Genomic DNA, 12,564 nt, shown 5'->3' with positions numbered 1-12,564 from the left:
CCGAAGAACTTTGAAAGTTTATTCCATGATCTAAGTGTGGTTCTTTTTGCCAGTTTGATGATCACTCTTTCACTTTTGCTCTATGAGTCACTGAAAATCTTTTTTTTTGAATCATCCAAGGGGTGAAATAAGCATTACCATACCCATAAACTCATTCCAGTGCTATCATTTGTCAATTTTATGGCTAGATAATAGAATTAAGTTGAAAAAGATGATCTCTAAGATAACTTTCCCCTAAATAACCTATCACTCCCCTATCTTCTTTACAGAAGCCAAAAAAGAGGAAGCAGCTTATTTAATTAATAAATTGATAATAAAGTCGACTAACTCATGGGAATGCTTTTATTTTTAAAGCAACAATAAGAGGAGAAAATTCATGCCTTTATGAAAGCCCCAAGGCATTCTGTTAGAAAGGTCCAAAAATAGTGAAGCTGTGCTCTCCCAGTGAGTCAGCAAATGTGCCAGGAGCTCGGGCAGGCCAGAGACCTACCACCAACACAAGATTGTGCAGGAAAACAAAGGAGAATTTCTCCCCATGTGTAGAAACCACAGGTCTTCTTTTCAGAATTCACTCCTTAATTTACAAATAAGTAAACCAAGGTTCTGACTTCACAGGTGGTGCTAGTGGTAAAGAACCCACCTGTCAATACAGGAGACATAAGAGATGCAGGTTCGGTCCCTGGGTTGGGAAGATCCCCTGGAGGAGGAGCTTCAGTATTCTTGCCCACTCCAGTATTCTTGCCTGGAGAATCCCATGGACAGAGGAGCGCGGGCTACAGTCCTTGAGGTCGCAAAGAGTCGGACACGACTAAGGCCACTTAGCCACAGCAGCAAACCAAGGTTCAGAAGATGAACTGATTCACCCAAGAGCTCATAGGCAAACAGTGACAGAGCTGGGCTTGAACTTTTGTCCCTTGACTCCCACCACCGCTCATCCCTCCCAGCATCCCATGCTGCATCTTGCAGGCATGTCAAGTGGCATCACTTTGCACAAACTCTTTTGTTCTGTTTTTGTTTGTGTTTCAACTTGCAGAATCTTAGTTCCCCAACTAGGGATTGAACCCAGGAATCCCCAGGATTGACCACCAGAGAATTCCCACCAAAATTTTTTAACTGAATGACTCTGGGACCCATCTTAGCATCCATGATACCACTATCAGTTGCTTTGTTCAAATCTGTACTTGTACAATCTTTACTACACAGAATCTTAAGCAATATATCAAACAATTTTCATAAGCACTGTTTTTGAACATCTAATATCTTTAGTATATCCAATATTCAGTAGGTTAAACATACTGATTTCTACAGAGTTGGGTTTTTTTTGTTTGCTGGGTTTTTTTTTTTTTTTTTTTTGAGGGGGATGTTGGCAGATCACAGGAGCATATCAGAATCAGAACAAATTCATATATATACAAGGATATTTCTCTTGCAGGGCTGAGAACCAGAACAGTCAGAAAAGCAGGGCTACATCTTGACTCTGGCCCTCTTCCCATCTGCTGCAGCATATGTTTTAAGGCTTGTGCCATATTACCTCAGCCATGAGCTATTTTTTTCCAAAGGAAGCTGAAATTAATTTGAAAATAGGCCAGCTTTCCAAAGTGGACTCTCATGGGCTTTCAGCGCACACTGTGTAAATAAAAGATTTGCTTTACAGCTCCTGAGAAGAGGAAATGTAAATAGGAACCAGCTGCTTCTCTGAGGGCAGAGAGACACCTGATTTTATTCCTGTTTTTTCCAGTGCACCAGCAAATGTTGGGGGGGGGCGGGGGGAGGTTCAGTATGTGTGAAAGTGGTTCCCAAACTTTGCCCCGCATTCAATGAACTCAGGATTGTTAAAAAAAGAAAGAAAGAAAGAAAGAAAAATCCTGATACTTAGTCTCTCCTCCAGATATTCTGATGTAATTGGTATGAGGAGTTGACCTGGGCATCAGGGTTTTTAAAAACTCTCCCAAGTGAATCCAATGTGCAGCCAAAACGGAGAAACACTGCCTCTTGGTTGGCCGGTTTGGTAACAACAACAACAGGCACTAAATCTCTAGTCTCAAGGGTGAATTTTACCCAGTTCCATTCATTAGAGGCCCCAGATCCATTCTGGTTTAGGTTCAGGTTCAGGTTCTGACCCTTACTCAGCTGTCTGCTTGGGTACAGGGTGTCTGCTACCTTCTCGGAGCCTGAGTTTCCTCATGGGTGAGATGGGACCAATAACGCTGATTTCATAGAGTTCTGTGAAGATTAAATGCCATGTGAATATAGTTTGTTTAGCACATTCATAGGTGTTTTAAATTGTTTCTGATGTAACTACCATTTAAATTCATAACCATTAAATTTCAAGTCTTGTAAATAAGTAACTCATATTTTGAGGAAGGAAGGAAAGAAGGCAGCAGCGAGGAAGGAAGACCTATAAAGTTTACTCTTCTTTAAAATTGTAGTTTCCCTGGTTTGGATTCCATGCTCACCAAACAATCTTCTGATTATGATTAGCTTCTATGTAAGAAAGATTCATCCATTTACTTGTTGAACAAATATTTATTGAGTGTCTATTATGTGTCAAGCTTTATTCTAGACATGGGGGTACATTAACAAACAAGAACTATTTCTAAGGGAAGAAGATAAATAATAAAGTTAATAAATTATATGATATGACAGAAAGTGATACATGCTATGGATAAAGATAAAGCAGAAAATGGAAATGAGGGTGATGGGGGGGTTCCATTTTAAGTTAGGGAAACTGTCCTAATCCATATGTTATGATTCACAGAATAGTAGTCTTCTTTTAAAATGTATATTTCTTTATTGGCCTCACCTGTTCTTAGTTGCGGCACGTGGGACCTTCCATCCTTGTTGTGGCATGTGGGATCTTTAGCTGCGACATATGGACTCTTATTTGCAGCATGTGGCAGTTCCTCGACCAGGGATTGAACCCAGGACCCCTGCATTGGGATCTTAGAGTCTTAGCCACTGGGCCACCAGGGAAGTCCCAAGATTAACAAACAAAAACACAAAAGAATTTGTGCAAAGTGATGCTTTTTAATGGATTACACTTTACTTTTCTTTAATTTGCAGTAAATTCATTCTTTGTTGTGGGCTGATAATGTTAATATGGTGAATAAAATTATTTTTCATGCATTTCATACTTTTAAAATTCAACACCATTTTTATAGGTTATTGGTCACTGAGCAAAAACCAACCTGACAAGATGATGCTGGGTCTCCCTATTTCCAGTCATCTTAGGTTGGGTTCCCTCCAAAGCAGATGCTGAGAAGGGGATTTGAGGTGAAATTTTTAATCAGGAGGTGACCTCAGGAAGCTCTACTGGGGGACAGGTCTATGAGACAGGGGAGGGAAAGGAGCCACTACAGTGTGTTAATGAGCAGACTTCAACTGTGGGTGGTGAGACTCAGACCTCTGGGGATCATGTGGAATGAGCCCAAGGAAGCTGGGGTGTATATCTGCCAAATCTGTCCACCCTCAGCTGAGGGCTCCTATATTAGCATATCTGGAATAATGGAAGCATGAGGGTGGGGAATCAACAGTGTCTGCTACACTATGATCAAAACCTCATATTTATATTTTACTATAATTGAGAATTTTTAATGCAATATATAAACAGAAACAGTACTGTGATACTCCTTTTCTCAAATAAGTTCTCCACAGGGTGTGGAGAAAAGGGAACCTTCCTACATTGTCAGTGGGAATGTAAATTGGTGCAAGCACCATGGAAAACAGTTTGGAGGTTCTTTAAAAAGCTAAAAATAGAACTGCCATATGATCCAGCATTTCCACTCCTGGGCATATATCAGAGAAAACTAACACAAAAATATACATGTACCCAGTGTTCATAACAGCACTATTCACAATAGCCAAGACATGGAAACAGCTTAAATGTCCATCAACAGATAATGAATAAAGAAGATGTGGTACATACATACAATGGAATACCACTCAGCTATAAAAAAGAATGGAGTAATGCCATTTGCAGCAACACGGATGGACCTAGAGATTATCATATTAAGTGAAGTCAGAAAGGGAAAAGTCAAAGGCTGTATGATATCACTTATATGTGAAAGCTAAATATGATACAAATATCTATGAAACTGAAACAGACTCACAGACATGAAAAACAGATGTGGTTGCCACTGCTGGGGGATGAGGGGTGAGGGTAGGGGGATGGATTGGGAGTTTGGGATTAACAGATGCAAACAATTATATATAGGAAGGATAGACAACAAGGTCCTACTGTATAGCACAGAAAACTATATTCAGTATCCTGTGATAAATGGTAATGGAAAAGAATATATATATATGTATGACTTAATCACTTTGTTGTGCAGCAAAAATTAACACATTGTAAAACTATGGTTCAATAAAATAAATTTTAAAAAATAAAATAATCTCTCCATATTAGGATATGATATCACAGGTAAGATTGTGGGAAGAATGCTTAAAATTATTCAAAGAACAAGACTATTTTCACACATCCTCAAATGTTTTAGAAACTCCAATTACCTGATATGCTAATGACAAATCATTATTAACTGTTCATTAAAGCAAACCCTTTGAGAAACACTAATTTGATTTAAACTCATTAAAAATAATGAAATTGCATTCTTTAGAAATAGTCTACACTGATTTCTTTCCTTGTTCAAAATGCCTTTTCTAACAGAATACAAAATAGAGAACTGGTTTTGGGTTTTGTTTTGTTTGTTTGTTTTGTTGTTGTTACCAAATCCAAATGTTCTTTTTACAAAAGGGCAATAGACAGTGAAAATCTCTACATTCTTTGTGTCGCAATGTTATGACATCAGTTGGCGGACATGGTCTTTCATGTGCTTTAACATTCTTAAAAGCAAAGAATTAAAATCAAGGCTTTTTCTACACAGGCAGTTGAAGTGAATAGGGACTAGAAATTGTGACTCTCTTCTTTTGTTCACTCATCTCTTTTTGCAAAGGAGTTTCTTTGTGCTTCTTTGGGGACCAGTTGACATGCAACCCAGTGGGGAGGTAAGAGTGGGCCTACAAGATGAGGAAGATACTCAGGAAGTCACTTAGGTAAATGTGGTGGAAACTGAAACAGCAGCAAACCTTAAGGCAACGTTACCATTCATGGACTGTGGTCAGATGTTCCCAGCTTCAAGCCTGGCTCTACTACTTACTAGCCTTGTGATCTTCAGCATGTTACTTCCTGTCTCTAAGTGTCAGTTTCTTCACCTCTAAAATGGGGATTCAAGAGGTCTAGCTCAAAAGGTTGTTGTGATGAGTAAAAGAGATCATGTATTTGGGGGCAGAAAACACAGCCACTGGTACATGGTAAGCACATAGTACAGGAAGCTCAACCAGGAGGTCTGGTGAGGGGACTAGAGGCATTAGGGCTCAAAGAGGGTGCAGAACAGATGGTCCCCGCACTCAGCCCTGGCAGCTATTGCTTCTGCAAAGGCCCTGGACTTGGAAGGCGTTTTTCCCTTGGGTCATCCAGTATTCTTCAGGTCACCTGATCTCTTGATGCAGACACTCTAAGCATTAGGGACTCACCTGATTAAGGAGATGGTTGACTCTTTGATACAAAACAAGGCTACATCAGTGTCCATGTCTGAATACAAGTCTTTTCTTTTAGCCAAGTAGCAGGTAGCAGAAACTTAGCCAGACTATAGACTCCTAATTTCAGCTCTGTTATTTCCTGTATGGCCTCAACCAAATCACTTAGACTCTCTGAGCTGATGATAATCATCTCTAAGCTGATGATAATACCTACACACTACAGACAACAGTGCATCTAAAGGGTGTCACAGATCGGATACTTCAGTGATGCCCATATTCTCCTGCTACACTTAAAGCCTATCAGAGAGGTTTACATCCAGGGGAGTTTTATTAATACTAGAATGAGTTCTAAAGTTCTCTATCCAAGCCTTGAAATGAGGTCCAGGTCTTCTCTTCATCTGAGTGTTTACACACTCCCTCCCAGATTGGACAGAGGCCTGTGTGCAGCTTATCCAAAGCCACAAACTTGGACTTATCACTTATTTGGTGTTGAATTCCTAAGTATCTGCCACTCTGATTTAGTTCTTGACCCGATAATACACCTTAGTTTGAAAGAACCATCCCTAACCGGAAATGAACCAATCTGAGACTGGTAGGAACCAACCCATCCAGTGAACTGAATCAAACTCTTCTTTGCCAAGATAAACTGCATTTATTTGTGTGTGGGGGATAATGGCCCCTTGATGTTACCAACTTGGACCTGCCTCCTGGATGCTTATCCCTGTTAGGGACACTCTCCAACTTGATAAGTCCAATGTTTGTTCATGGTCTCTAACAGAAGTGTGATCTTTACAAAGAGATGCAGATGGTTTTTATGAGTGTTTAATATAGGTGCTCTTAATTTTTTCAGGGAAAACAGAAGCCTATTTGGAAGCCATCAGAAAAAATATTGATTGGTTGAAGAAACACAACAAAAAGGAAAATAAAGAAGGTAAGGATTTAGTGTGGTTGTTAATTGCAAACATCACCCATTTGTTAGGAGCTCTTATTTTGTATTTTTTTTATTAGCCACGCAGTTCGCAGGGTCTTAGTTTCCCAACCAGGGATCGAACCCAGGCCCCTAGCAGTGAAAACACAGAGTCCTAACCACTGGACCACTAGGGAATTCCAGGAACTGTTATTAAAGACTCTCATAGTCAAATTAGGCTAAAGTCCCCTCTCAGCCCAAAAGCCTTTTGGCACCACCCCTCAGATGCAAAAGGGAACAGACCTCCATTTCTCTCAATTTTCAAATCATCCTTTCAAGCAAAGGCATTTTCTTTTCTTTTCCATTTTATTATGAAAAAATGTCAAACAGAAGCAGAGAAAATAGTATAATAAATCCCCACGGTCCCATCACCGTCTTCAATAATTATCAACATTTTGTCAATCTCCTTTTGTCTATCCCCTCCCCTTTTCTTGGAGTATCTTAAACATTTCCTGAGCTCCTATTGCGTGCACCCCGCAGTCACAAAGGCAGTCACTCACTAACTTAAAACAAATCACAGAGCCAGACTCTGTTCCGAGTGTCAGAAATGTGAAGGACCATACAATGCAGCACCCCCTACCCCCTGCCAAATTACTCACACCATCAATAAGGCTCCAGTGGGCCTCCCTCAGGACTAACATGATAAGCATGATGGTTAAGAGATGAGAGGGCACATCTCTTTACACTCGGAGAAAGGACTGCAGGAAAGCCTGTACTGGAAAGGCAAGGAAGAACTTTTGAGTGAGGAGAGATGGAGGCCGAGGGAACACTGAGCACAAAGACATAAATGGACAAAAGAGAGTGATGTATTCTGGGAACGGGAGCCATTCATTTTCCCAGGAGCACTGGGGTGCTCTGTTGGGAGGACCCACAGACAGAGCTGGGGAGATGGGCAGTAGCCAAGTCAGGAAAAGGCTTACGCACCCTGCAGAGGAGGTTAATTTTAGCCAGAGGAGACTAAATCAGGGCTTAATTAGGTTAACGACTGAGAAGTCTTTCTGGCAGCAGTGTGGTTACAGATTGAAAAAATAAAACCCCAGAAGCCAGGCAAGAGATAAGAGGCAAGGATTTGGAGCAGGTAGGATGGGGCTTAAACAAGGAGAAAGAAGAAAGGAGAAACTCCAGAGCCACATGGAGAGAGGATTCTAGTATGATTCCCAGGGGTCTGGCCAGAGTAGCTGAAAAGTGATGCTTTTAAAATGAGAGGAGCAGAGCTTTTCAAACTTGAAAATGCATTCGTGTCACCTGCCAGATCTCCTAATGCCCACAGGACCACAAAGTCAAACTCAAGGGGCAGGACCCAGGCATCAGTGTTTTTTAAGCTCTCATAATTCCACTGTACAACCAAGTTTGAGAACCGATGAGATAGAACACAGTGGGAACAAGAGGTGTTTTCAGCACTCCTTTAGCCTGTGACCATACAAGTTGAGCAAGATGGAAATTATTAGCAGGCCTTTATACATACTTTATTTCATTTGGTTCAAAATGATATGAATTAGCCAGTTGTCAGTTCCATTAAAAGTCACATGAACCATATTTCACCCATCTGTCATTGGTTGAAAAATGCACCATTGCTTCATGTACCACTTCAGAAGAAAAATTATAACATGCCATTAATAATGGCAAAGAGTTTTAAATTATTTTTAAAGTTTATCTTAGCATCAGTATAATACAGTATGTACCAAAATGCATTCAGTATGTACCAAAATTCAGTGTAAATTGTATGCACCAACCATAGTATTTATGTTCTTTCTTTCACTGATTAACACGCAAATCTGACTTATGGCCATAACTGGCAACATCCTGCAATTCAATCTTTCTGTTCTAGAAACGACCAACTAGTAAAGCATGGAACTCTAATGCTTGCATATTGGAGGCTCTATGAACAACCTTCAGAATGAGTGTTGGGTTTGGGCTTCCTTCTGCCTCTAGGAAGTGAGGGTGACGTGCATTTCACCCTTCTCAAGGCAGAAACAGAGAGCTCTTCCTCCACTACGTTTATATGTGCTCTGCCTGATCTGGGTCATCTCTCAAAGTCTGTGGAGCCTCAGGTCCTAGAGTCAACAGTGGCTGGGACACTGTGAACAGGAAATCTTACCATTGGTTCTGAACTTCCTTACCCTCTGCAGATGCCCTTTGCTTGACAGAGGCCTGGGGTGACCTGAATCTACTTCCCAAATTCAGGAAAGGGAGGTCCACACCATGTGACAATGAGGAGAATAATGAAATCTTGAGCAGGCTTAAAAAGAAAGTCTGTACTTTTCAAAAAGCGAATCACAGCCCTTATCCTTCTTGAGTCTTAACTACCTTAAAACCATTTTAAGTTAGCAGGGTAGCACTCCTGGCGCACTCCAACCGCCAGCTAGGGCAGAACCGGGAGGGACTCCGACGCCTTTCCTCTGCACCGTGCTGGATTTCCACCCCCCATTTTCACACAGTGACGGCCATGTCATAAAGAGAGCATTTTTCCATTTCAAAAGAAAGCAAAATATTTTCCTGTTTGTCCATCCAAATCATCTGTTCACAGATGTTTTTGAGGAGTTTGCCTTTTGTCCCACTAGAGATACTGACCCAGAACCAGTTCTGAAAAGCCAGGGTTATTAATAATTTGAACCGGTGCCTCTCGGTGCGCTGTGAGTCAGTCAGGAAGCCCCTTGTGAGGTGCGCACAAGATGTACGCTCAGCCCGATTCTGTAACTCGTGCCTGAGAGAAAGGGAAAGTCAAAACTGAAACACAATAGAGCCTCCAAACTCTTATTGAATGTCCTGCATGTGTTAGAGGCTTCACATTCAGTACTTCAAGGCCATCGAATGATCAAAGCAGTGACTACAGACAGACCTGAATTCAGAACCTGATTCTCTCATAACCCGAGCGAGTGACTTACCTCCTCTGTCCTGTCTGTCCATCTCTGAAGCGGGGACACTAACGCTTTCCTCGTGGGGCTTTGTGAGGAGCAAATAAGGCGCGGCTGTAAAACGCTCGGTGCTGCTAGTTCTCTCTTCAGCCGTCATGCCCGTCAAACCAAAAGGAGCAAATGCCCTCCTCACAGCCTCTCTCTGCGCCTCAGCTCACCTTGATATGATAAACACCTGATCCTTGTAAAGAGGTCCTTCAGGTCTGGTTTTCCTTTCATGCAGAGGCGTAAAGATGCCCGGGTGAGCCAGGTTCAGCTTCTATTCAGGCTGCCTAAAAGTGGCCGTGGAATGCTCAGAGCTTCTGTAGCGCTGCGCCCCCCCACCCTCCCCCTTCCTTTTACAAACTGACAGAAGGCAGAACTTTGTTCCAGGGGCTGCCGACAGCCCAGATGAATGGCATGGCACCCAAGAAACTCGGCCTCAGGCAGCTCACGGTCTGGGGGGGTGTCGTGGAAGACCTACCAACCCAATCATGGGGGTCGTGTGTCATTCATTTTGATGCCTCCCTAGAATGTACTGTATGTAGCGATTTAAAATGGTGTTTCTGAAGAATATCAATGTTCACTGTGTAAACTGAGTGAAGGGAATTAGTTATTAATATAAGGTTAAATGTACCCTGTGATCACAACTGTTTTGAGATATACATTGAAAAGCTAAAAGGAAACAGAACAAAATATCCACTGTGGTTATCAATGATAATAGAATCCAGGTGATTTAAATACTAATTTAGTGCTTCTATATTTTCCATATTTTAAAACAACAAGCATATAACACTTAAAGCATCAAAGGAAGATGTGGGGGTTTTTTCCAAGCCTTCAGAAAGATGCCACCAGCAGCCTCCTTATTTGGTTGAGGATCTCTTTGTTTTTTGTGGATGGTTCAATGGTTTACATAAATTTTTTGTTTAAGTAGGACAGAGGAACCACAAAGAGGTTATGGTTTCGCTTTTCACTCCCTGCATACAATTCAAACAACATGAAAATCAAGGTAATTCTTAATATGGAAAAAAAAAGTGGGTTGTCGTAGCAACATGGGCTTAACCAGTGTAACAAGTAGAAGAAGTCAGAGCACCTGGTTCTGATCATAACTGTTACTAGCTGTGTGACCTTGAATAAGGAACTTGAGCTTTAGGGTCTTGTTACCCACAGTGTGTTTCCTGGACCAGCAGCATCAACATCTCCTGAAACCTTGTTTAAAATGCAGAATCTGGTCCCCCTCCCCTGCTCAGGCCTACTGAATACAGATCTGCAAGTTCCCAAGAGCCCCAGGTGATTGATATAAACATTAAAGTTTGTGGAGCCCTGGTTTATGAATCTGTTCCCTTTCTGGTCAAATGAGGGCTATTCTCCCCACCTGAACGCCTCAAAAAGTTGTGATGAAAAGCAGATGGGATAATATAATGCATATAAACATGATTTGAAGCTGCAAACTACTGCAACAATGCCAAGATCTAAAATGCCTTCCATTGTGAAAGATGGGCATGGTAACTGTTTTGCACAAAATGCTTCGCCAATAGCAATCAGTGTAATGGATTGTGCTTTCCTGATCTTTGCTCATGATACTCGAATAATATTTTCCAGATTATGACCTTTCAAAGATGAGGGACTTCATCAACCAACAAGCTGATGCTTATGTGGAGAAAGGCATCCTTGATAAAGAAGAAGCTGATGCTATTAAGCGTATTTACAGTAGCCTGTAAAAATGGCAAACGACCCAGGAGTCTTTTAACTGTTTCAGAAAATGTAGTGTAGCTTAAAACACTTCTAATTCTGTGATTAAAGTTATTTTGACCCAATGATTATTAGAAAGTCCTGAATTTACAGTAGTTACTCTTAAAAGTGGTTAAAACAATAGCTTTCTTGCCGTAAATACTATCTGAAAAGTAAAGTTGTATGTAAGCTGAGAGTTTGTATATAGAATTCTTATTTCCTTATAGATTTACATTTTATAACCAGATATATGTTGCTTTGGAAAAGCCTGTAATGGAGTGAACTTAAAGCTGAACCCTCATTTCACTGTGTCACACATACAAGTACCCTCCTTGAAGAATCAGGGGGCTCTGTTTTCAAGGCATGCTGGGTACCAAACCACCTCATAGACTATCTGTTACAAGATGTCACTTCTGTACCTCTTCCCTTTTGGGAGCTGAAATAAATTCACATTTCCTCAAAGCCTCTAGAGCTTAAAGTCTAGCTATCAGCTTTTTTGGCTACCCCTGCTGGCTCTTTATCAGACCCAATGGCACAAAAAGGAACCTGAAAAATAGGCATAGGATTTGCTGGATTTATTAACCATTTCTCCCCACTCTCAACATTTCCTATTAATGGGACTTCAGAAATTGAGTTTTTCTCTTAAGAGGGATACCCAACTATGTACTCTCCAAGAAGACAAACGAGGTCATAAAATACTACATAAAGCAAGGTAAAAATTGATGCCAGACTCAAGGTATCCAAACTGAATTTGATCCAAGCCAAGGTTTCTCAACAGAGAGCAAGAGAACCAGAGAGTAGGGTAGATAGATGTGTGTGTGCTTGACTCTTAGCAAACCCATGGACGGTATCCTGCAGACTCCTCTGTCCATAGAGTTTTCCAGACAAGAATACTGGTTGCTATTTCCTCCTTCAGGGAATCTTCCTGACCCAGGGATTGAACCCACGTCTCTTGCATCTCCTGCATTGGCAGGCTGATTCTTTACCACTAGCACCACCTGGGAAGCTTGGAAGAGTAAATATAAAGATAAAAATCATTCCCTTCCTTTGGGGGACCACGGACACATGTATATGTACGGCTGAGCCCCTTTGCTGTCCACCTGAAACTATCACAACATTGTTAATCAGCTACACTCCAATATAAAATAAAAAGTTGTTTTTTTAAATCATTCCCTTCCCCGTGAACCAAAGTTTGTAGATGAGCTTCCCTGGAGGACAAGGTTAATGAATATTAGATCCTTGCAACCCCTCTTCCTCAACCACCACCACAGACACAGTCAAGAAACAACACACAGTGATGCTTCCTCCTGAAGTGTTAATGCTTTGAATTAACAAACCAAAGAATGCTTTGAAAATATATTATTCAGTATAAATTAATTATATATTTTCTATATATTTCAGCTGAAATATAAAATGTCATAAAAATAACATAATGTT

At 41.0% G+C, this 12,564-nt stretch overlaps 1 protein-coding gene across 2 annotated transcripts in view; it reads left to right on the top strand.

Annotated features, from left to right (window-relative positions):
- SCG3 (secretogranin III) overlaps positions 1-11,313 on the top strand; it is a 38,453-nt gene extending 27,140 nt beyond the window's left edge. For both annotated transcript variants that reach the window (XM_065941208.1, XM_065941207.1), the window contains exons 11-12: positions 6,386-6,466; positions 10,999-11,313. In XM_065941208.1, coding sequence (XP_065797280.1) covers positions 6,386-6,466; positions 10,999-11,117 — 200 coding nt within the window. In that variant the 3' untranslated portion in view covers positions 11,118-11,313. The remainder of the gene's footprint in view (positions 1-6,385; positions 6,467-10,998) is intronic.
- The last annotated feature ends 1,251 nt before the right edge of the window (positions 11,314-12,564 follow it).

Source organism: Muntiacus reevesi, chromosome 7 (genome assembly GCF_963930625.1).
Source record: "Muntiacus reevesi chromosome 7, mMunRee1.1, whole genome shotgun sequence".
Taxonomy (NCBI): Eukaryota; Metazoa; Chordata; class Mammalia; order Artiodactyla; family Cervidae; genus Muntiacus; species Muntiacus reevesi.
This window is presented reverse-complemented; position numbering and strand designations above follow the sequence as displayed.